The 25,377-nt window shown below is 43.7% G+C and overlaps 1 protein-coding gene across 3 annotated transcripts in view; it reads left to right on the top strand.

Moving 5' to 3' along the window:
* The window catches only part of LOC147014205 (protein WWC2-like), a 145,849-nt gene that overhangs the window by 88,935 nt on the left and 31,537 nt on the right, over window positions 1-25,377 (top strand). For all 3 annotated transcript variants that reach the window (XM_085851974.1, XM_085851973.1, XM_085851972.1), the window contains 4 exons: window positions 9,915-10,154; window positions 10,361-10,692; window positions 12,398-12,521; window positions 12,745-12,819. In XM_085851974.1, the coding sequence (XP_085708100.1) occupies window positions 9,915-10,154; window positions 10,361-10,692; window positions 12,398-12,521; window positions 12,745-12,819 (771 nt within the window). The remainder of the gene's footprint in view (window positions 1-9,914; window positions 10,155-10,360; window positions 10,693-12,397; window positions 12,522-12,744; window positions 12,820-25,377) is intronic.

Here is a 25,377-nt window from a genome sequence, read left to right as displayed (position 1 = left end):
ACCACGCACTGAACCAATATGCCGCTTAAAACAGTCACTCGTGAAGAATTTGTGACAGGGTTGTATGCTTACATCCTATGCTATTTTATTGTCTGAAAGTAAATTCCTGATGCATTTCTCAAATTTGCAATGGATGTTGAACTTTATTTGAAATGAAGGCTCATGCCAAATGAATGCTTTGTTCATGGTTAAATGTTTACAAATGTCATAAATATCCTTCGAGGAGGCAGTGGCTTTCTCTTTTCAAAAGGTTTTAGAACCAGTTACATGTCTGGGAGAGAGGTCGGATGTGCGGATGGGTGTGGGGGCTGGGGGGTGGGGGGGAGTTGACTTGTGTACCACTTGTGAAAATATGTGACACTGGTTGGAATCTCCATAGAAAATAGGACTGACGTCTATATGGAATTTTGCTGTGTCAGAACCATTCTTTCAGGGTTGGATGAAAAAAATGTTGTAGCTCCCACTTGTATGTTGTTCAACCGTAACCTTCAAGCTGAATGTTACGGAAATTTAAATTAATGGTCTTAAACTTTGCTTTAGCTTGTAGCTATAATGTTGAAAGTGTTCAAGTCGATTTTATTCGGGGGTTCTGTGCCTTGACTGATATAATTTGTGTAAAATGATGAGGCCATTTGGCTAGTAATTGGTGTATAACTTTTGAATATCGTTGGGTCAGTTGCGATTTTAGGTTAAAATTAAATGAAGGTGATCCCAAACTTAAACTGCAAAAGAAAGTACGAATAGACTTTAGCAAGTTTATTGGTATTCCTTTTCAAAATATGTGGAGAGAACCAGTTGATTGAAAAGTGCATTTAAACATGTTTGCAAAGTATTTTTGTGATGCAAGTGCATCTGGGAGTCGTTTATGTTCTTGCCGGTAGTACCAATCGAGAGTAGAAAAACGAAAAGAGAGAAGTGTGGAGAAAATAAAGTTAAAGTGCAACTTGCAGCATAGTTTCACTCTGAAAGACACAGAACCACCCACTGCGAAATGCAGTGTCAGCTGCTGCATTGCAAACTAACTGCAGTATCAGTCAGCCTTCTGGCTTTCGAAGCCTTTGTGGCAACGACCCTCCGCCTCTCCCACCCTGACACCGTGAGGTGGAAATCAATCCACTGGTGTGTTTCTTGCTAACTGACCATCGTCAGCACACAGTGGATTCCAGCCAACAGTTAAGATTGGAATCTGTCCTGGGACCTTTCACTCTGCATGTGGGGAGGGAAGGTCGAGATCTTTACAGCATGTTCGGTTGTGGCATCTGGGTTTTTGCAGTCTCTGTAGCAGTTGGGAAGTGGCCTTTAGATGGAGAAAATGTAAAGAAACTGTGGAGATCATGAATATATCATAACCATGAAGAACAAAGTAGATACAAGTTGTGAAATTCAGGGAAATGTGAATATGAGAAGGATTTATACCAAAATACTGACATCTCATGGCAAGAGGCTCAGTCTCTGGTTCTGCTGAAAGTTGAAATCGGTGTATTTTAATTTGAATTACAGGGATTGTAGTTGTCAATGGGTAAACACCTATCGTGAAAAGGGAATTTAACCTGGATCAATACCGTAGGATCGTAGGATGCGGAATATGATGTTGGCTTTTGGGTGGGACAGAGTATGTGTTGTCACAGTGAAAATATCTGTCAAGTTGAAAATGTATTTGTGAAAGTGGATCATAGAAATCATTATCCAAATCCCCGAGAATGAACATCTTTCCAAGATTGAAATCATCTTTTCAATGCAGAGTTGATAGAAAAATCTGAGAAGTCATCAATAAATGAAGCATTTCCTTGCAGGATGCTTGCAATTTGTACATGCTGTTTTCAATGTGCTGTTGGACTGACAGATATGCCTGGTATGCGAGAGATGGGTATGATCTAAAGCAGGCAGTGTGAGTTAGAAGAGTCCACTTGGATTCACATGCAGTGCCTCCACCTTAGCCATGCTCTTCTTTGCAATGTTATAAGATGTAAATAGGTCAGGTTAGGTATGGGAGCATGCGCTGGAGCAGCGTGTTGCCGCGTACACTTTCTATCGGTACTCCAGGTGCCTCTGTCTGGTAATCCCCCAGGCAGATGCCTGGCCCATCCCCATCTCCTTGAGATGCTCACCAACCTGCTGCAACCACAAGGCACGCGATCGTCCCATTGGCCTCCTCCACTCACGAGGCTCCCTCGCTGAGAGAATCTGGTGAGCAGGATCAGCATCAGGAAATCGAGCCACATGTCCATACAGCTGCAACTGACGCTCACAGACTATGCAGGTAACAAATCTCTTTTGAGTCTCTCTCGGCAACCGCTCGTTGGACACACGGTCTGACCAGCGATAACCAAGGATTCTCCAAAGAGACCTGGTACCGAAGGAGTCAAGTCTTTGTCTCAGAGTCCAAGTCTCACATCTGTAGAACAAGAATGGAAGCACCAAGAACCTGAAGACTCGGACTTTCATCCTCCTGCATAAGTGCCGACGGTGCCACACCTCATGATCTCCAGTGAATCCATGACCCCCCTGGCCCGACCCAGACGTCTATTGACCTCCGATTCGCAACCTGCGGAAACATGAATATCACTGCCAAGGTAAGTGAATATCTCTGTGACCTCAACATCCTCACCACAAACAGGTGCAGACAAAATAACAGCATCCAAGATGTCATTGAAGGCCTGGATCTTTGTTTGACCCAGGAAATCCGTAGTCCCAGCGGCTCCGGTTCCTCATTCAGTGCCTCGACTATAGGGATAATGGGAACTATAATGAACATTCGTTGTTGTATTGCTGGGTGACATCCACATTTCAGGAAGAAAGGGCAACTCAATATCCATATGTGAAATTCCCTCACAAAGGAGGAGGTGTCAAATTATTTGCGAGTGACTGTAAGGCGGTATATTGTGTTCTGTGGATTGTTAATGCTTGTTTGATACGGAACTAATTATTACCCTCGGCAGGGGAGATGGTTTTGCATTTGGTTCTGTTTGTTTGTCTGTTCATACATAATGTGCTAACATAGACCACAACCGCCACCTGGTGGTAACCAGTATTACACGTTATCTTTTTTTTCAACCGAGGACCCCTGTAAAGTACGTACAATTGAAATGAGACTGTTTTGTGTGCACAATTGGAATGTAAGTACGTCTATAAAGTACGTATGATAAAACCACACGGAAGCATCCGTCTGTCCATGTGTCATGTTTCGTTCTAAAGGGTTTCTGTTGTGGAATAATAAGTTGGGGGCAGTACTCATGGGCACTTACCCAGTACAATAATGATACTGAGGAGGAAGTCAAGTAGGACGAAACCAGCAAATACCTATTTTGGGGGGGCATCCCCCCCCCCCCGTAAACCCACTTCTACGCTGATTTAAAAAATATATAGCATGAACAAGTTTTGGTACATACAGGGAGATGAAGTTTGTGGTTAAGTTTCATCGAAATCGTATGTGTAGTTTCAGAGAAGTTCAAGTGTTTATGGACTGACGGACGGACGATGTGCCATCCCATAAGCTCCCCGGTTCTACGCTGCAGGTAAAGGCCCGGTCACACCTTGACGTCTTAGCCAGCGATGGCAACGTATTAAAATGTATGTAAAACGCTGGCTGACGTTGAACTTTTGATGTTTTTTTTTAAAAATTCGGACGTATTCATAACGAGTTGGTCGTATGCATAACATATTAGTAATGGACACAGAACATTTCGTTGTGTTATAGATAACTTATACTAACGAATGCTGAACCTGTTGTTGGCCTACACAACCGATGCCCAACGATAGTCTAACTTCGGCATAGCGCGTTGCACGCATCGCCGACGATGTCGTGACGTAGCCTATTAAAAGGCTGACGCACAACGATTCGAATCATAACTGCCGTAGAAATGGAAGTGACAACATCGCGGTCCCACCTTGGCGATCTTGCCAGCGTATGCCGACCTAAGAAAAATGTGTCTAAAACGTTGGGGCACGTCAAATACGGTATGAGTAAGTTTGGTATACGTGAGTAGAACGCTAAAGTACGCTATCATACGTCGTAGTAAGTAGAGTACGTCAAGAAATTTTAAACATGTTCAAAATTTTACGACGTACTCGGCGTATGACACACGTTCCGCATGCGATGGGGATAAGTTTTACACACGATATGTGGACGCTTACACACGTCCACAAAGGCTACTTATAAGCTACTCATAAGTCGAAACACGTCGCGGTAATGTCTTTTTTACGCGAAACTTATTTCTAACTTATGTTTGACGTGCTTTGAACCAATTCTTTACGTAATCCCAACACACATCGACATATGTAGACGTATTCCAATGACGTCTTCCGGTCGACAAAAAAAAATAAATGAATGTGTTTCTAGCTTACAACTGCCATATAAAGACGTGTTCCCAGCGGTTTTGGGAATTGGTATATAAAAATGCTGCTCATAAAAGGGGAACCCAACAGTGTTTTCGAGTTCCTTTTTGAGTCGATGTCCATGTCAGCAGTAACAGTATCAGTATTAGTATTAGTATTAGTATTAGTAGTAGTTTGTTCATGTTGGCAGTAGTAGGTGGGTGTGAGGGGGAGGGTGTGGGTTATGATGGATCCTCCTTGCGTCCGCGTGTCCACGGGTAGGTTCATAGGCTGCCACTCAACGATTTAAATGGCTGCATCTCCACTATTGAAAGTAGACGCTTGCGCTCAACAATTGGATTTTTTATACACTCAACGACTTTTAAACGGTACCACTCAGCTAGTTTCATTGTTTACAATGAACGATTTAAATTGCTGTCACTCGCCTTTGTTTTTTTTTTTTTTTTTGTTTGTTTTTTTGACGCTGGGGTTTGGAAATTTGAAGCGTTTCTTCTGAACGTGTTAAAACGCTCAAACTAGACTATTTTAAATAGACGCTGCCGATGGACAATTGGAATCATAGCCAAGCTAGACATCGAAGTGTGAACATCCTCGTCATGCCGAAGAAAAGTTTGAAGAATGCTGCAAATAAGTGTCCTGGCCGTGGCCGTGGACTCTGACGCAAGGACGATCCATTATACCGACGTCTTTCAGCCTATGAGTAGCTTAAAAGTAACGTCTGTCGATGTGTGGCAACGATCGCGTTATGTGCCAACAACATGTTAATCATAGGTTAGAAATAAGTTTCGGGTACGCTAAACATTACCTCGGCGTGTCTCAACTTATGATTAACTTACAAGTAGCATGTATTGACGTCTGTCAACGATCGCAGACCGTGCATACAACTTGTGGCCAGCGTAGCGGAACGTGCGAGTCATACGCCGGCATACGTCGTGAAATTTCAAGCATGAAAAAATTTGAGGACAACCGAAAAGTACAACGTTTAAAGCCAACGTACAACGACGTATGGCAGTGTTTTTCAGCGTGCTCTCAATGTTATCAAAACTTACCCATAACGTATTCAACGTGTGCCAGCGTTTTAGAAAAAAATTCAAAAATCGTCATACGTTGGCTAAAACGTCAAGGTGTGACCGGGCCTTAAGCTAAAAATGGGGACCGTTGGGAAGTTGATTAGTGATTTACTTGGTTTGAAAGCTGATGATTACGTGCAAGAAAAATTAGTGTCTCTTTTTAAATCTTAGATGCCAGTTTTAAGAGCCCTCTTTCAGGAATTGAAGAAGGAGTAGTCAGGGGAAGCTTAATCCAGCGGTTCCATCAGTAACATTTATTATTCTGACGGCAGAACCCCTTTAGAAGGACACGGAAGGAGCACACAAAGTTATATCAACAAGTAATGGTCAGTTTAAGTCGTATTGGTTTACATGTTATCGTTTTAACGTCGTTGGCAAATAGGGGACGTTATCAGTTTAAATCGTTGACAAAGAAAATATTATGAAAATTTTGGAGAAAATAATTAATAATTTATTGTGTAGAAATGCCCTTATCAGCCCCGCCGCAGCACGTCAGGTGTGAGATGAACCGTTTTTAGCTCACCTGAAACAACTGAAAAGTTCAGGGGAGGTATTGGTGTCGCGTGGTGTCAGGTAGTGAGTCGGTCAGGCTCTATGTAAACACTCGGATCTTCTTCGTCAAAACTACACACATGATTTCAATGAAACTTGACTACAACCTTCATCACCCGTGACGTTCCAAAATTTGTTCACGCCATTCTTAAAAATCAGCGTCTGAGGGGGTCTACGGGGGTTTTAACCCCAAAAATAGGTATTTGCTTTCTTTTCCGCAACTACACTCACAATTTCGATGAAACGACCACAATCTTTTTCACCCATGATGCGAAAACTATCCTATTTTCACCAAACTTTGTAAAACTTCTGTGGACCAATACCTCCTGATGCCTTACAAATCCCATCAAAAAAATTGCATATTAAGTCAGTCGATTTTATGGTCAAAGGTCATTACGATTCCTCGATCGCTACTTTTGACTTTTCAAAAAGTAGTCACCCGTTTAACTATAGCTTAGTAAGAATTATCTCTGTATGGTCCTTTCACAAGTTTGTTTGAACCATCGTCTAATTTACATATTTTGTGGGTCATCCACACCTACCAGTGGTTCCCTGGATATTCCAGGTGAGTGTGGGGGGCATTGCCCCAATTTTTATTTTTGTTATTATGATGGATGTTCTGAGAGCTGATGTGAGAACACTTGCATCATGGAGCATGCTGTTTGCGGATGACATGCTATTGTGTGCCGAAAGTAAGGGAAGGGTAGAATTGGAAGAATGGAGGAAGGCATTGGGAGATCGGGGCTTGAGGATTAGTCGGTCAAAGACGGAGTACATGAGATGTACAGTGAGTAGTGAGGAGGAAGAGGGAAACAAAGTGGTGATACAAGGGGAAAGACCAAGGCAGTACAGAAGTTTAAGTGCCTGTGGTACAGGTAGGATGGAGTAACTGGTGAGTCAGGATGGTGAGTTCCATGGGGAGATGAGCATCAGGATACAGGCAGGATGGAGTAACTGTAAAAAAGGTTTAAGGAGTACTTTGTGATAGAAAGATACAAATGAGAGTGAAGGGTGTACAGAACGGTAGTGAGGCCGGCGCTGTTGTTTGGCGTGGAGACTTGGCTGTTGATAAGAATGTTGGAGCGAAGATTAGATGTGACTGAGATGAGGATGCTCACATGGTTGTGTGGTGGAATGTGAGAAGACCGTGTGAAGAATGAACAACATCATTGGAACTGTGAAGGAGGTTGAAGCATCGAAGGTACAGGGAAGTAGATTGAGATGGTATGGGCATGTGATGAGAAGGAATGAGGATTATGTGGGTCGAATGATGATTAGAGTGACACCACCTGTAAAAGAGACCACGTTGCAGACCGAAGAAGAGATGAAGTGATTGTGCGGAAGCGGACATGAAGGAGAAAGGTGTGGATAAAGATTGGGTATACAATTGGCCCAGATGGTGGAGCAGGATCTGTGTCGTGACCCCACTTGATGTGGGCAAATAATGCTGGAGAAGAAGGAGAATGCAGCATTGTTTATGGGAAGGCCTGCCATCATAGTGTTACGTCTGAGGGGGGGTATGCATTCAAAGGGTAATTAGGATGTTTAATTAGGTATGCCATGCTGTTCGAGTGTACCAGGATCTCGATGTAATAAGTAGCAATTCAGTGGTGATAAGTTGTCTAGTAAATGTTCATTTCTTCAAGGGGGAAATGATAATTGTCACGTAATTAGATAGGGAGACGGGTTAGGGTAAGTGTGTCTGCGTAAACCCCTTTTAGTATTCCCTGGAGGCTTGCCGTGACGTCACAGGACAGTACTGCGGATGGCTCCACCCCGTGATCACGATTGGCGGAAGGCGACGGCGGTGGGCCAATAAAACGGCTCGATTGCAAGTGACGAGGATGGGAGGATAAAAAGGTTCTGTTCGGGGAAAACGCAACGGAGGAAGAAGATCAGTAGAGAAAAACCGTTTTGGTGGAGGCTGTTGTGCTGGGAGCGTGCTGTTTGTTGGGCTGATTCGATCCTGAATTGATCGTGTCTCGTGGCCTTGCTGTGCCTCGTGCCTCACCTTGGTTGGCTCTGGGGTTCTGCTGGCTCGGAGCACGGGGTCGAACGGCGGGCGGACCTGCCTCCCTCTCCTGCTCGCAACTTGGCGCCAGAACTGGCTCCCTGGCGGCTGTGAGCGGACTTGCGCCGACACAAGGAGGTCGACAGCACCACGGTGTCTCCTGCCCCTGACGAGCGCAACGCCAGCTCGTCCGACGCCAATCCAGGGACTGTTGCGTTTACACCACGGGCCAGCCTGACCACCAGGACCAGCTGTGTGTGTGTGTGTGTGTGTGTGTGTGTGTGTGTGTGTGTGTGTGTGTGTGTGTGTGTGTGTGTGTGTGTGTGTGTGTGTGTGTGTGTGTGTGTGTGTGTGTGTGTGTGTGTGTGTGTGTGTGTGTGTGTGTGTGTGTGTGTGTGTGTACCTGGCGCCTTAGAGGGTTTGAGATTTGTATATCCATTGGAATTGTTTGTGTTTTCCCCACGCCCGAACACACACCACCATCCCGTCGAATAGCCCCGGATCCCTCTTCTTGCCGAGTCTTGTTATTTCTGGTTAGAGAAATAAACGTTATCAACTCAGTGAAAAGCGACTCGTGCCACCTTCCTCGTCCCATTTGCGGTAGAGCGATTAGAACCGCCATCTTTGGGTTATAAATAAATAAACCGCCTCCATCGTTTCGGCTCATTCTACGTTGGCGGGACTGTTCAAGTCCCGTGGACGTCACAATAATATTCATGATGTCACCAACCATCAACTTTCCACGGTGGGCTTGTAAATATGTGAGACCACCGGGAGACCCTTTCTTTATCTTGTAGTTATAACGAGTTTGGGAATTTGGCATAAAATCGAGTGAATCGGAGCTCTTCATGAATTTTCAAGTGGCATAAAATCCATTGAAACTTGGGCTAAACAAGTCGACAGAGTTGGTTGGTTGGCAGGTTCGTTTTTGTGGGCTGGTGAGAAGTGGTGCTATTATCTCAATTGAAGTTGATGTGCGGAAAGAACAGTGACAAAGCTCTGACCATGGAGGCTTGTGAAGTCCTGAGATGGTGGGACTATAGCTGAAATTGCCAGTGGATATTGGTGCACTGAGATAGCAACGGACACATTTGTGAAGGATCAGGTTGCTGCAATTTTAGGATGCAATCAGGATCAGGATGGTACTCAAGTATCAGTGCCATAATACTCTTTGGATGTTTTTGCACTTTATTGGAAGGAGAAGAGTGTGACGGGCCATCACAATCCCACTCAGCGAGACAGACGGACATCTCTGGCCATGCACTCCTGAGTTCAAATCAACCTTTACCTGCATGTCAATGTCATACCAGGTGCCAAAGCTTTGTCTTCAATGGAAGCATTCATCAAGGCTGTCTTGTCATTCTCATGCCCTTTAACCTATGACACTATTTTCTTCCTGCAACAAATTGTGGAAAAATCATGACCAGATCAGCATGTAGTTGTTGCACATATGAGTCTAGCTCATGCAGCATTTACTGCTTCATCCCTTACAACCTGCATCGTTCACATCATCTTTCATTCCTCATCTGCACCATGCGTCACCATGGCTACTTGCATCATCTTGGTTGCTGACTGGTTTTTGTTATGTTTTTTTTTTTTCTGTTCTTCCATTCTCAGTTCAGTTCTCCAGAGTTTACAACTGTCTAGTTCTCCATATATGTGTCCACGAAGGAAATTTATTATCCTCCTGCCATTTATACCCCCCACTGTGAAACCTGAAAATAATTATGTATTGTGCTGCGATGAGATTCGTGAAGGCTTATTGGGAATTTTTTATTTCTCTTCGCACCATTTCTCTTTGTTCAAACATCTGAGCCATCCAGTCTTCTCCGTGATTGTGGTTGGGGTACCCGCTTAACCCCCCCCAGAATACTATTGGTGAACTTGATGGATTATGTTTCTTGTTATAACGTGCTCATACTTTGTTATTTTATTTCCCTTTCTAGACTCTCAACCAGCACAATGTCCATGTCCTCAGGAAGCAGCCGTGGATCCCTGTCTGCATCCAGCCGGGGCTCATTGAGCTCTCTAAGCCTCAGTGACATATATGGCATGCCACAAGAGGATTATGGGCCTCCCTTCAACACCCTGGGTGATATCATCTGTCAGGGGGAGCCTGATAACCGCCGAAGGACTGACTTGGGAATGCTGGAAGAGCGACATGCACTGAGGATGACTCGGCTTTGGTAACTAATACCATAATTTCCATTTTATTTTTGCTCACTTTCTATGTCTAATAAATAACGGTGGTCAGATAAAAAAAAAAGCTGGTGTGTGCCCAGTGTACGTTTGGTAGCATTACGTCTATCTCCCCCCCTCCTTTATATCTCCTTTTCCTCCCCATTAACTACATACGTCGTCTGATGGGCTGTGGTGATGTGTGGTTCTGCAGCATTCCTCCTGGTTTTCGTGAATCCAGAGAATCACTTGGCTCATCACTTTCTCCTCATTCATCACTATCATCCCTCTCTCCACCCGGCTCTCCGCTGATCACTGAGTCTGGCCTGGCATTTCCAGCATCGCAGAGCTCAAGGCTACATGAAATGAGCTTAGGATGTGAAAGAGAAGAACCAATACTGGAAAAACTGGAGGAGGATGCCAGAGGCCTAAAGGCAGATAGTGAAGGAACGTACACTGCTGAAGACAAATGTATTATACCTGAGACGACATGTGGTGTTGCAGATTCTGAGCCTCTTTTGAACACCATCATTGATACTTTGTCAGGTGGAAGTTATATATGTAATTCCATGTGGGGATTATAAATGTGAATGTTGATGGATACGTGCGCATTGTACACTTTATGGAAATAGTGGATTGAGGAGAATTACATCTACAGTATATGTAATAAGTGCAGGAGTAAATTGAGAGATGAGGCTGAGAATCAATGAAATATTTATAATTAGCAGAAGCCCTTGGTAAAAATACCACAATAATGATTTAGAAGGTATAATTAAACAATGTCCTCTTTTTTAATTTTATTATCTTTATTTTTTTAAAGGTTTAACTGGACTGGCAGGATAGATAGGTAGTAACTAGCTGTGTCTCTTGATTTGTAATATTGTTTATCAGGAGAGGGGGAGGTTGAGCAAGGAAAGAAAGTGCAGGTAATGAAGGAAGGTGAATTTTTCGAAAGAATATCTGGCGAATGAGGTTGCTTTCACGTTAGGAAAGTTTATTGGGTTTTTTTTCTTTGTTTTTGTTATGTATATTTACATTAAAAACAATATCATCTGGCTCACATTCATTTTCAAACCCCCTCTGTGACATAGTGCTTAGAAATAATAATTGGGTCGAACAAGAGAGGTCAAATTTAGTGAAGAATGTTGAATGTATCGAAGAGTACAATTAGGTTAAACATGGACACATTTGGCCGATTTACAGTACATCTGAGTGTGCTTAAATGACGATGTCAATATAATAAATCTCGGGCTGCACCCCGCACCGAACGGCGTCGGGCTGCACCCCGCACCAACATTTTCCACATTCCTGAGGATCTCCTTGTTTTCTCAATGTCTGACTAATTTATATGTTTTGCATAAATGTCTAGTAATAAGATATTCTTTCACTTTTTAAACGCCCGATATATATATATATATATATATATATATATATATATATATATATATATATATATATATATATATATATATATATATATATATATATATATACATACATATTGGGGCGTATTATGTGATACCGGTCGTCTGTCCGTCCATCTGTCCGTCTGTGTCTGTCTGTCCGTCCGTCCGTCCGTTCCTGTCCGCACTCTAACTCCCAAAGTTATCAACTTTCACGTTTCATATTTGGTACATAGGTACAGACTGTGGAGACGGTGTGTCGCGACATACGTTCGTCATCTAAAGTGGTTGCCATGGCAAACAGGATGCTGTTTTCCATGTAGTAGCACAATTCTGTATATACGTTTTTGTTCGGGTGTATATTGTGCTCACTTGCACTCTTGTTAACTTTTGCGTTGACTGTGAAGAATTCCCTCCTTTATCATTTTTCCTCATTGATCAAACGGAGGAAATATGATAGGAAGAGGGAATTTATGTTGTTCTGTTTTTGTGCTGAACTTTTTAATTTGTAGGATCTTTAGTTTTTGATTTTCTTTGCTTGTTACGCCACAGTGACTCTCATTGTCACCATGGGGCGAATGAATAATTTATCTTTTGTGGCTTATGAACTTGTAGCATCAAATTTTGCATTGTGTCATTGTGTTTTAGTATCTGTTCGTGTCCTATCCTGCTTGCCTGCTTACTTATACCATCTCTCACTCTGCACCGTGAAATTTGCATCCATTTTACATTGCTTCAGCTCATCAAGAGTCTTTTATCGAAAATGACTTTCTTGCTTATCCTTCATTAATCTAGTCTGGCACATTCAGTAAAATCCACTTGACGTGACATCTTTTCTCTTTCTTTAGGTGCAAGTCTGGACTGTGGTTCGAAAGAAGAGAAAATGCCAAAGGGAACACGGTCTATCAGCACCACTGTATCACACAAGTTGTTAATTGGTTGCAGTGACATTTTCGAACCTCTGACGAATCGGTATGCTTTCTACTTTACTCGTCAGGATTAATTAACAATCATTCTGAAATGAAGGCGCATTTGCTTTAAAGAATTGATGATTGATTGCAACATTTATTGTCCTTTAGAGGAACAACAAATATCTTTCCAAGTACATTGTATATGTTGTGCAGAAATCTGCAAAATTTGTTTGTCCAGAAACTTTTCTACATATAATTTTTATGATATATTTCTTACTTTACAGGCTCAGTGATTTGGAAGAACCAGGTGATGAAAAGCCGAACTCCTTGTATTCTGCACAGGTTCAACTTGAGCTGAGGTTATATTGAGCATCTCATTTGTGAAAACATGCTTTTTGAGCTTTTCTTGATTTATCAGTGAGACACTTTGGAAATATATTACTAAAAGGAGGCGTGTGTGTGTGTGTGTGTGTGTGTGTGTGTGTGTGTGTGTGTGTGTGTGTGTGTGTGTGTGTGTGTGTGTGTGTGTGTGTGTGTGTGTGTGTGTGTGTGTGTGTGTGTGTGTGTGTGTGTGTGTGTAACTTTATTCTAAAGGGTTCCTGCTATCCTATAAAAATAAGAATGGTGCCATTGGAAAGCTAATTATCGACTTACATGGAACAAAAACTTGTGTCCGTTTCATCATTAAAATGCCTGTTTTAAAAGCCCATCTTTCCTGCAGGGAAGAGGAAGAAGCAGCATTTGAAGCTTTAATTTAGCGATTCCAATGGTATGACAGCAGGAACCCCAGAGTAAAGTGTGACAGACACTGAAGTAGCACAAAAATTGATATATAGTAGTGAACGTAGTGAGCTTCATACTTAATGCGTGCACTTGAGAGAATAGGAAACAACAACAACAACAACAACAACAACAACACAATACCCTGGCAATTTGGAATCCATGTCGTTGGCTATGACCCTTTTGCTTCCTGGTTTTTTTTGCTTCCGGTTTTTTTTTTGCTTCCAGTTTTTGTCATGGGGAATGATGCATGCCGGGAGATAAAGGCATCGTCAGAGACATGAAAGACCCAAATATCAGACATGGTGTATATTTCCTCCACTGATTTTAAGAAAGACAAGTCTGAAGACAACGATGGTTCACGAGCAGTATTTGACGATGTAGATTGTTTCAGAAGTCAAGGATGAGACAATGTGATAATGTTTCACCAGGTTATAAAAATGATCAACATGATGTGGTATGAGTGACAGGTTCTTAGCTGCAAAATGTCGAAAACCCGGTTTCGTTCAACAACTTTCAAAATTTGACCTTTGCATAACCTTTAAAGGTCACAAAACAATGTTGTGGACATTAAAATAAGGAAACAGGATACGTGCTGGAGCTTAATGGAGTTAGTTCGTCGAAGTAGGTCGAAAACCCGGTTCGATTCCCACAAATTTGAAAATTTGACCTTTGTGACCTTTAAAGGTCAAAGGTCAAGGATTATGACCTTTGGTGCAAAACTTCCTCTGGAACATTCCAGGAACAATATAACGTCATATTGGCTATATGGCATTTTGCACTCATCGGATTATCTATACTTTGATGAAATCAGCGTAAAAAACAAACTTGAAGGGGGTGCCACGGGCAAGGTGTTTGAGATAGAGCAAAATGGTTTCAAGACTTTAGGTGGGGAATGACCTCAAGATGATGCATAAAAAATATTGTCATCCGAGCTCTCAAAGTTTGGGCGGTCGTATGATTTTTATGTCAAAATTCGCAATTTTCTAAGTTCGTGACCTTGTGACCTTGACCTTGGGACGAAAATGAAAAATCGAGCTCCGTGGGGCTATGCAGGTGCCATTTGGCGAACCAAATACCAAAACCCCTGTCAGATTCGACAAACCCCTTAGGAAAAGATGCAAATTGAAATCGGCTATCTCCTAAAAACACACGTTTTTCGGGCGTGGCTCCGCCCATAATGGGCGCACCACGCCCATTTTCAGGAAAACACAACTAGATCATGATATAAACCTCCCACCAAAATTTTATCAGGATCGAATCAAAACCCATGGAGCTATGCTCAGGACAGACAGACAAACAACAATAACTAATACAGTGCTCCCTCGCTATATCACGGTTCACTTTTCGTGGCTTCACTACATCGCGGGTTTTCAAGTAGAAGTAGAAGAGTAGAAGTCGCCTGCAGTAGAAGAGATTTATTGCTCTTCTTGGCTGTGCAGTACTACATTCATCTCATCATCATCATATTCATTGTCTGAATAGATAGAATAGATAGACAAACAACAATAGATTGTTGTGAAGGTGATGTTGAGGTAATATTTATTTTTTTCAGATGAGATCCTGTTCTAGGCGGTGTAGTTGTCGTTGTGAAGGTAATGTTGAGGTAATATTTATTTTTTCAGATGAGATCCTGTTCTCGGTGGTGTCGTTGTTGTGAAGGTAATGTTAAGGTAATAATTATTTTTTTCAGATGAGATCCTGTTTGAGGCGGTGTAGTTGTTGTGAAGGTAATGTCGGGGTAATATTATTTTTTTTTAAATGAGATCCTGTTTGAGGCGGTGTAGTTGTTGTGAAGTTAATGTTGAGGTAATATTTATTTTTTTAGATGAGATCCTTTTCTCTGCGGTGTAGGTGTCGTTGTGAAGGTAATGTTGAGGTAATATTTATTTTTTCAGATGAGATCCTGGTCTCGGCGGTGTAGTTGTTTTTGTGAAGGTAATGTTAAGGTTATATTTATTTTTTTAGATGAGATCCTGTTCAAGGCGGTGCAGTTGTCGTTGTGAAGGTAATGTTGAGGTCATATTAATTTTTTCAGATGAGATCCTGGTCTTGGCGGTGTAGTTGTTGTTGTGAAGGTAATGTTAAGGTTATATTTATTTTTTCAGATGAGATCCTGTTCTCGCTGGTGTCGTTGTTGTGAAGTTAATGTTGAGGTAATATATTTTTTTTTAAATGAGATCCTGTTGTAGGCGGTGTAGTTGTTGTGAAGGTAATGTTGGGGTAATATTAATTTTTTTAGATGAGATCCTGTTCTTGGTGGTGTAGTTGTCATTGTGAAGGTCATGTTGAGGTAGTATTAATTTTTTCAGATGAGATCCTGTTCTTGGTGGTGTAGTTGTCGTTGTGAAGGTAATGTTGAGGTAATAATAATTTTTTTAGATCAGATCTTGTTCTTGGTGGTGTAGTTGTTGTGAAGGTAATGTTGAAGTAATATTTATTTTTTCAGATGAGATCCTGTTCAAGGCTGTGTAGTTGTTGTTGTGAATGTAATGTTGAGGTAATATTTATTTTTTCAGATGATATCCTGTTCTCGGCGGTGTAGTTGTTGTTGTGAAGGTAATGTTGGGGTAATATTAATTTTTTTAGATGAGATCCTGTTCTCGGCCGTGTAGTTGTTGTTGTGAAGGTAATGTTGAGGTAATATTTATGTTTTTAGATGAGATCCTGTTTTCGGCCGTGTAGTTGTTGTTGTGAAGGTAATGTTGAGGTAATATTTATTTTTTTAGATGAGATCCTGTTCTTGGCGGTGTAGTTGTCGTTATGAAGGTAATGTTGAGGTAATATTTATTTTTTCAGATGAGCTCCTGTTCAAGGCGGTGTAGTTGTCGTTATTGAAATGAAAGCGAGAGAAGAACCTTCAGAGTGTAGACTTTATTCCATTTGATTGAAGCCGCTTCTACGGGCACATCAGGGAATACAGGTGCAGCAAGGAGTACATAAGCAGTAATGTATACACGTGCAACTAATCACCGCAAAAGAAATCAGTATAAGCACGGAGCCATATATAAGCCATGCATATACTCTCAATTCTCACCATTCAATGAGCACCAAGTGAACCGCCGCCGTAAATGACAATGCCCCTGGGACAATCCCCCCGACCGCGCGGAATCTTGGCTTTATCTATTCCGTGCTCGAGCCGTGCGACATGTGATCACACGTCACGTCCTTCAATTCATCACATTCTCCCCGTCTTTAAAATATAACTAGAGGCCCAACTAATGCACCATGATTACTTCAGCGCTATAGGAGTATACATTTCAAGCAACGCGAACTATCTAAACTACAGAAGCATACATGCCAAGCAGTGAGGATTATTTTGAGTTGTAGGAGCATGGTAATGAGCATCGATATATGATGTAATGAGCATATAGGAGCATGAGCATCGAGGATGCCGGTAATCCCCTTTACAGATCGAGTCGGCGAGGGGGTTTTATCCGTCGTCCTCTCCGGGAGTAAATGGCGGTTTCACTTGAGGGAGGCTTCCGATCCTCTTGGTGAGCCTCGACTTGTGCCGGGATGACTCCTCAATCGCTCTCGGGTGGAACGCGGCAGCTCCGTCGCCACTGTTCCCGGGTGGAGTTCCTGGGGGGGGGAACACCTGGGGAGGGGATGTCAGAGGGAGGGGTGCCAGATGGTGGTGTACCTGCGGGAGGAGTACCTGAGGGAGCCAAATGGCGAACCGACACAGTGGTCTCCCTGCCATCCGGGAGTCTAACATGAGCATACTCTGGATTAGTATCGATGAGTTCGACCCCCTCCACCATGGGTTCATACTTGCTTTGTCGTACCAGGCGTTTCATGAACACTGTTCCGGGATGGGTTAGCCAGTTGGGCACCGATTGGCCGTCAACATAACGTCGCTGGTGAGTAAACATTCGTTCGTGAGGAGTTGCATTGGTGGACGTGCAGAGCAAAGAGCGTATGGTATTCAGAGCGTCGAGAAGGGTAACCTCCCACCGCTCGGGGCCCAGTCCTCTTGATTTCAACGCCAGAGTTACGGCTTTCCAAATGACTCCGTTATACCGTTCCACCTGCCCATTACCCTGTGGGTTGTAACCCGTCGTTCGACTAGTTGCTATACCGTGCTCTAATAGGAACTGTTTTAGCCCGGCCGACATGAAACACGGCCCTCTGTCTGAATGTATGTACGAAGGTTTCCCAAACATAGCGAAGAGGTCAGAGAGACATTTCACGACAGTGCCCGAGGTCATATCCGAGCACGGAAATGCGAAAGGGAACCTTGAATATTCATCAACAACGGTGAATATGTATCTGTTGTCTGTCTCGGTCGGCAGGGGCCCTTTGAAGTCGATATTTAGTCTCTCGAAGGGAGAAGTGGCCTTGATCAATCTGCCAGATGCCGCGCCATAGAATCTGGGTTTTAGTTCAGCACAAACAGGGCATGAAGCATTCATTTGTTTAATATCTTCAACAGAATAGGGAAGATTTTGTCTGCGCACGAAATGTGCCATTCTGGTTACCCCTGGGTGGCAAAGAGACACATGTAGGTCTTGCAAAGCCTGACTGATTGTCGCCGAACAGTAGACCCGAGAGAAGGTATCTGCAGCAGGGTTTTCCCTCCCGGGCCGGTAAACAATGTCGTAACTATAGCAGGCTAGGTCTATCCGCCATCTCATAATTTTTTCATTCTTAATTTTCCCATTATTTTTCCCATCAAACATGAATGCAACGGATCGCTGGTCCGTGACGAGCGTTTAATGGTTTCCCAGTAAATAATGTCTCCATTTACGTAGGGCTTCGACAATAGCGTACGCCTCCTTCTCTATCGCTGAGTGTCTCTGCTCGCTTCCAGAGAGAGTTCTCGAGAAGAACGCGACGGGTCGCCCAGACTGATTGAGCGTCGCAGCTATCGCGTGATCAGAAGCATCTGTTTCCACCACGAAGGGCACCGAGCTATCGATCGATAATACCACGGAATTACTGATATCATCTTTGAGGCTGTGGAAAGCTTTTACAACAGCGGCATCTGGTGGGAAGTTTTTGCAATGCACTAGGGGATGTATTTTCTCGGAGTATTGGGAAATCCATCTCGCGTAGTAAGCGAACATCCTGATCACCCGACGCATTGTCTGCAGGTCCTGAGGTGGGGGTAGCTCACGAAGTGGGCGCAATCGTTCAGGATCAGGCTTAATCGTGCCGTCGGCTATTGTGTAGCCGAGAAGGTCAATTGACCTTGCCGAGAATACGCATTTCTCGAAGTTGAGTCAGGTCAGGTCAGGTATGGGAGCATGTGCCAGAACAGCGCATCGCTGCGTCCACTTTCCGCCGGTACTCCAGGGGCCTCCGTCTGGCCATCCCCCAGGCAGATGCCAGGCCCATCCCCATCTCCTTGAGATGATGGTCAACCTGCTGCAACCATGAGGCACGTGGTCGGCCCACTGGCCTCCTCCACTCATGAGACTCCCTCGCTGAGAGAATCTGGTGAGCAGGATCAGCGTCAGGAAAACGAGCCACATGTCCATACAGCCGCAGCTGACGCTCACGGACTATGCAGGTAACAAATCTCATCCGAGTCTCTCTCAGCAACCGCTCGTTGGACACAAAATCCGACCAGCGATAGCCAAGGATTCTCCGAAGAGACCTGGTACCAAAGGAATTAAGTCTCCGTCTCAGATCCTTGGTCAAAGTCCAAGTCTCGCACCCATAGAGCAAGACTGGAAGTACCAAGGACCTGAAGACTCGGACTTTCGTCCTCCCGCACAGGTACCGGCAGCGCCACACCCCATGATCCAGTGAATCCATGACTCCCCAGGCCCGACCCAGACGTCTATTGACCTCCGGCTCACAACCTGCGGAGACATGAATATCACTGCCAAGGTAAGTGAATCTATCCACGACCTCAACATCCTCACCACAAACAGACACAGACAGGACAGCAGCATCCAAGATGTCACCGAAAGCCTGGATCTTTGTTTTGACCCAAGAAATCCGTAATCCCAACGGCTCCGACTCCTCATTCAGCACCTCGAGGGCCCCCAAGAGGATGTCTAAAGTCTCCGCAAAGATGACTGCATCATCTGCAAAATCAAGGTCCGAGATCTTGACATTGCCAAACGATGCACCGCAACTTGATCTCTCCGACATCCTCCCAAAAATCCAGTCCATACAAGTGCTGAAAAGTGTGGGGGCAAGTACACATCCCTGACGGACTCCAGTAACAACTGGAAATAAGTCAGAGATGGTACCACCACACTTCACAGCACTCTCAGTACCAGAGTAGAGTTCAGACATCAGATCGATCAGTTTCGGTGGCACCCCACGAAGACCAATAATCCTCCAGAGGACATCCCGATTCACTGAATCGAACGCTTTACAGAGATCAACATAGGCTGCAAGCAGCCCCTGCCGAAACTCTCGTCTGCGTTCGGTGAGGACACGAAGTGCAAGGATACGGTCAATCGTTGACCTCTTTGGTGTAAAGCCTGACTGCTCTGGACGCTGGTGCTCAAGCAGATGGTGGCGAACCCTATCAAGAATTATCCGAGCAAAGACCTTGCCCGGCACTGAGAGCAGCGTCACCCCTCGGTAGTTGTTGCAGTCTTGGCGATCACCCTTTCCTTTCCAGAGAGGGACAACAAGGCCCCTCTTCCAGTCAGTTGGGATGATGCCTGTGTTCCAGGCAGAGCACAAAACTGCATGCAACGACACGAGTGCAGCATTTCCACCAGCCTTGAGAAGTTCAGCATGGATGCCACAGATCCCTGGAGCTTTGCCCCGTTTCAACTGGTTCACCGCAGCCCGTGTTTCCACAAGCGATGGTGGACCACAGTTGATTCGAGGGTCAGCAACAGGGATTGTAACACCCTTGACGTCCAACTCGACAGCTGGGGGATCAGCCTGGTACAACCGCTCAAAGTAACCGGCCCAGCAGGCCTTCACTTCAGACTCCTCTGTCAAGAGCCTACCACTCTCTGCTCGAACTGCAGTGCTCCGAGGGATGGGCTTGGATGAACGTAATGCGCGAATTCCCCTGTAAGCGGGACGAGAATCACCTGTCCAGAATCACCTCCAGTAGTTGAGGGTCAGATTATATTTTCTAGCAATGCTCCAGAATCTGTCCAGATTCATATCATGTTCCCCCTGATCCTTACCGCACACTGTGACATTGTCCACGTAAACAAAAGTGTCTTTGAGGTTTTCATCTGAGATGATGTCGTCCATAACTCGTTGGAAGCAAGCTACTCCATTCGTGACACCGAACGGAATCCTCCTGAATTGGTAGAGGCGTCTACCTGCCTGGAATGCGGTGTAAGGTTTGTCTTCCTCTCGGATGGGAATTTCATGATAGGCGCTTCGCAAATCGATGGTGCTGAATATCTTATAGTTGGCCACGCGTTCGACCATCTCGTCTATGCGTGGCAAAGGGTAGGTATCGAGTTGGGTGAAACGATTGACCGTTTGGGAGTAATCGACAACCATTCGTTTCTTATGGTTCTGATTGGCGGTGACCAACACCTGTGCGCGCCATGGCGAATCGCTTGGTTCTATAATTCCTTCTTCCAGTAATCGCTTGGTCTCTGAAGCGATGAAGTTCGTATCAGCAGTGGTATATCGCCGCGATTTGATCACTATCGGTTTACAGACTGGCGACAAGTTAGCAAACAGCTGGGGGGACGTTACCTCTGCGGTGGTCAGAGCATTTAAAATTAGACGAGGTTTGCTTCCTCCAAAGGGTATTTCGACGCTCGTGTGCTGCTTGAGGACATTATGACCCAGAATTACGTCTGCGCATAAATCACGAAGCACCAGTACCCTTACATCCCGATGCGTGTACCCTTTTACGTCCAATTCAACATTGCAGTACCCTCGTACGCGGGACTGTAGTGATGTGGCGGCCATGCATACCGTATTGTCTGTCGGGTGGATCTTCCATTTCCTCCCCTTCACTAGCGAGCTGTTGACGAAACTCTCAGAGCTACCGGTATCAATCAGAGCCTCAGCCATATGCCCGTTAATTCGTACGTTGATGATAGCCTTGGATAGATTCCCCGGTGAGGCTGCAGTTAGTTTCTTTTGTGAGTAGAGAGCCGCAGAAGTGGGTTTATTTCTCCTTAGAGTAGATTTACATACCCTGGCATAATGCCCTTTCTTGTCACAATTCATGTATGTGGCATCTCTGGCGGGGCATTTGTGGCGGGGGTGTCTTTTGTACCCACAAAAGAAGCATTTACCAACCGAAGTAGTTGCTGAGGAGTTTGACGAGGTCTGGGTATCCGACTCCTCGGGTTTTTCTCCATCCTCTGTGTCAGGGGTGCCCTGTGGGGTTCCTTGAGTTTCCACCGTAGCGGCGTTCATTAGCAGCATCGGTGTCCCAAATGACTCAGATTGCTGCTGAGCCATATCCATCGCTCGAGCCTGGTCGACTACCTTTTCAAGAGTGGGTTGCGCTTTCTCCAGTAAGCGTTGCCGTATGTGGGCTGACCTGAGCCCTTGGATGAATGCCTCTCGGGTCGCTTCATCTCGGTGTTCCTCGGCGGTTACGGCCCGGAAGCTGCAGTCTTTTCCCAGCTGTCTCAGAGCTTGCAGGAACTGATCGATGGTCTCCCCGGGCTGCTTGCTTGCGTGTGTTGAGAAGATGTCGTATGTACACCTCGTTCTTGCGCTTCACGTAGAGCACCCGCAGCTCGTTGATCGCTGCATCGTAAGTGTCACACTCCGAGAAGAGCCTGTATACGTTGGGGGAGACATGATTCACAAGGGCGGCCAGTTTGTCGGCTCCCTCTTCGATGATGGTCAGATAGTGTGAGAAGGAACGGAACCAATGCGACCATTTCATTTCCGAGTCAGTCGCGTTTGGGTCTGCGTCGAACCTCTCCGTTTGTAGATCTTGTCCATCGCTGGTTGAGAGAGCCGAGAAAATCAAATGGAATAAATTGAAATGAAAGCGAAAGAAGAACCTTCAGAGTGTAGGCTTTATTCCATTTGATTGAAGCCGCTTCTACGGGCACATCAGGGAATACAGGTGCAGCAAGGAGTACATAAGCAGTAATGTATACACGTGCAACTAATCACCGCAAAATAAATCAGTATAAGCACGGAGTCCGATATACTCTCAATTCTCACCATTCAACGAGCACCAAGTGAACCGCCGCCGTAAATGACAATGCCCCTGGGACAATCCCCCCGACCGCGCGGAATCTTGGCTTTATCTATTCCGTGCTCGAGCCGTGCGACATGTGATCACACGTCACGTCCTTCAATTCATCACAGTTATGAAGGTATTGTTGAGGTAATATTTATTTTTTCAGATGAGATCCTGTTCCAGGCGGTGTAGTTGTCGTTGTGAAGGTAATGTTGAGGTAATATTTATTTTTTCAGATGAGATCCTGTTCTCGGTGGTGTCGTTGTTGTGAAGGTAATGTTAAGGTAATATTTATTTTTTCAGATGAGATCCTGTTTGAGGCGGTGTAGTTGTTGTGAAGGTAATGTTGGGGTAATATTATTTTTTTTTTTAAATGAGATCCTGTTCAAGGTGGTGTAGTTGTTGTTGTGGAGGTTATGTTCAGGTAATATTTATTTTTTTAGATGAGATCCTGTTCAAGGTGGTGTAGTTGTTGTGAAAGTAATGTTGAGGTTATATTTATTTTTTCAGATGAGATCCTGTTCTCGGCGGTGTAGTAGTTGTTGTGAAGGTAATGTTCAGGTAATATTCATTTTTTTAAATGAGATCCTGTTCAAGGTGGTGTAGTTGTCGTTGTGAAGGTAATGTTGAGGTAATATTAATTTTTTTAGATGAGATCCTGTTCTCGTTGGTGTCGTTGTTGTTGTGAAGGTAATGTTGGGGTAATATTTATTTTTTCAGATGAGATCCTGTTGTTGGTGGTGTAGTTGTTGTGAAGGTAATGTTGAAGTAATATTTATTTTTTTCAGATGAGATCCTGTTCAAGGTGGTGTAGTTGTTGTTGTGAATGTAATGTTGAGGTAATATTTATTTTTTCAAATGAGATCCTGTTCTCGGCGGTGTAGTTGTTGTTGTGAAGGTAATGTTGGGGTAATATTAATTTTTTTAGATGAGATCCTGTTCTCGGCGGTGTAGTTGTTGTTGTGAAGGTAATGTTGAGGTAATATTTATGTTTTTAGATGAGATCCTGTTCTCGGCGGTGTAGTTGTTGTTAAGGTAATGTTCAGGTAATATTTGTTTTTTTAGATGAGATCCTGTTCTTGGTGGTGTCGTTGTTGTTGTGAAGGTAATGTTGGGGTAATATTTATTTTTTCAGATGAGATCCTGTTCTTGGTGGTGTAGTTGTTGTGAAGGTAATGTTGAAGTAATATTTATTTTTTCAGATGAGATCCTGTTGAAGGCGGTGTAGTTGTTGTTGTGAATGTAATGTTGAGGTAATATTTATTTTTTCAGATGAGATCCTGTTCTCGGCGGTGTAGTTGTTGTTGTGAAGGTAATGTTGGGGTAATATTAATTTTTTTAGATGAGATCCTGTTCTCGGCGGTGTAGTTGTTGTTGTGAAGATAATGTTGAGGTAATATTTATGTTTTTAGATGAGATCCTGTTCTCGGCGGTGTAGTTGTTGTTGTGAAGGTAATGTTCAGGTAATATTTATTTTTTCAGATGAGATCCTGTTCAAGGCGGTGTAGTTGTCGTTGTGAAGGTAATGTTGAGGTAATATTTATTTTTTCAGATGAGATCCTGTTCTCGCTGGTGTAGTTGTTGTGAAGGTAATGTTGAGGTAATATTAATTTTTTTAGATGAGATCCTGTTCTCGCTGGTGTAGTTGTTGTGAAGGTAATGTTGAAGTAATATTTATTTTTTCAGATGAGATCCTGTTCAAGGCGGTGTAGTTGTTGTTGTGAATGTAATGTTGAGGTAATATTTATTTTTTCAGATGAGATCCTGTTCAAGGTGGTGTAGTTGTTGTTGTGAAGATAATGTTGAGGTAATATTTATGTTTTTAGATGAGATCCTGTTCTCGGCGGTGTAGTTGTTGTTGTGAAGGTAATGTTCAGGTAATATTTATTTTTTCAGATGAGATCCTGTTCAAGGCGGTGTAGTTGTCGTTGTGAAGGTAATGTTGAGGTAATATTTATTTTTTCAGATGAGATCCTGTTCTCGCTGGTGTAGTTGTTGTGAAGGTAATGTTGAGGTAATATTAATTTTTTTAGATGAGATCCTGTTCTCGCTGGTGTAGTTGTTGTGAAGGTAATGTTGAAGTAATATTTATTTTTTCAGATGAGATCCTGTTCAAGGCGGTGTAGTTGTTGTTGTGAATGTAATGTTGAGGTAATATTTATTTTTTCAGATGAGATCCTGTTCAAGGTGGTGTAGTTGTTGTTGTGAAGGTAATGTTGGGGTAATATTAATTTTTTTTAGATGAGATCCTGTTCTCGGCGGTGTAGTTGTTGTTGTGAAGGTAATGTTGAGGTAATATTTATTTTTTCAGATGAGATCCTGTTCTCGGCGGTGTAGTTGTTGTTGTGAAGGTAATGTTGGGGTAATATTTATTTTTTTAGATGAGATCCTGTTCTTGGCGGTGTAGTTGTCGTTGTGAAGGTAATGTTGAGGTAATATTTATTTTTTCAGATGAGATCCTGTTCTAGGCGGTGGAGTTATCGTTGTGAAGGTAATGTTGAGGTAATATGCAGTCGTGTCATCACGGTTATAGAAATGCACAAATAATTAATTTGATCTATAGTGTACCCAATCACACCTTTATAACTGAAAAATTAACAACAAGACTCGAGAGTAAATACTCTAGCAGTTTTAAGTCTACCTAATTTTATAATAATGATATCTCCCGCATCATGAAAAAATAATTTTTCATCGTGATTTACATTATTTGATCGCTGATCCCGAATCCAGGCCGAAGTCACCGGAAATTACAGCATCGAATGTAAGAAGAATTCTACGTTCGCTTCTCGGCTTTGTAGTGTCGTGGCCGAGGTGTGAACAGGCAGACACGAGTCTGAGGGTAACACAACTCCGCTTTATTGCCTCGAGCGAGAGGGTAGGCGTAGGATGCCCGTAATTCCGCTTTAGTACGCACTCGGTGCACCCTACAGGCACACGACCTACAAGACACTGCTAATGATACCACATGCTGCTAACTGGTGCTACAAGTTCCTAGCGGGCGCGAACAGCTATATGCATTGCAGACACGTGA

The sequence above is a fragment of the Eptatretus burgeri genome, chromosome 13, assembly GCF_056783735.1.
Source record: "Eptatretus burgeri isolate ZD-2024b chromosome 13, Ebu_testis_v1, whole genome shotgun sequence".
Taxonomy (NCBI): Eukaryota; Metazoa; Chordata; class Myxini; order Myxiniformes; family Myxinidae; genus Eptatretus; species Eptatretus burgeri.
This window is presented reverse-complemented; position numbering and strand designations above follow the sequence as displayed.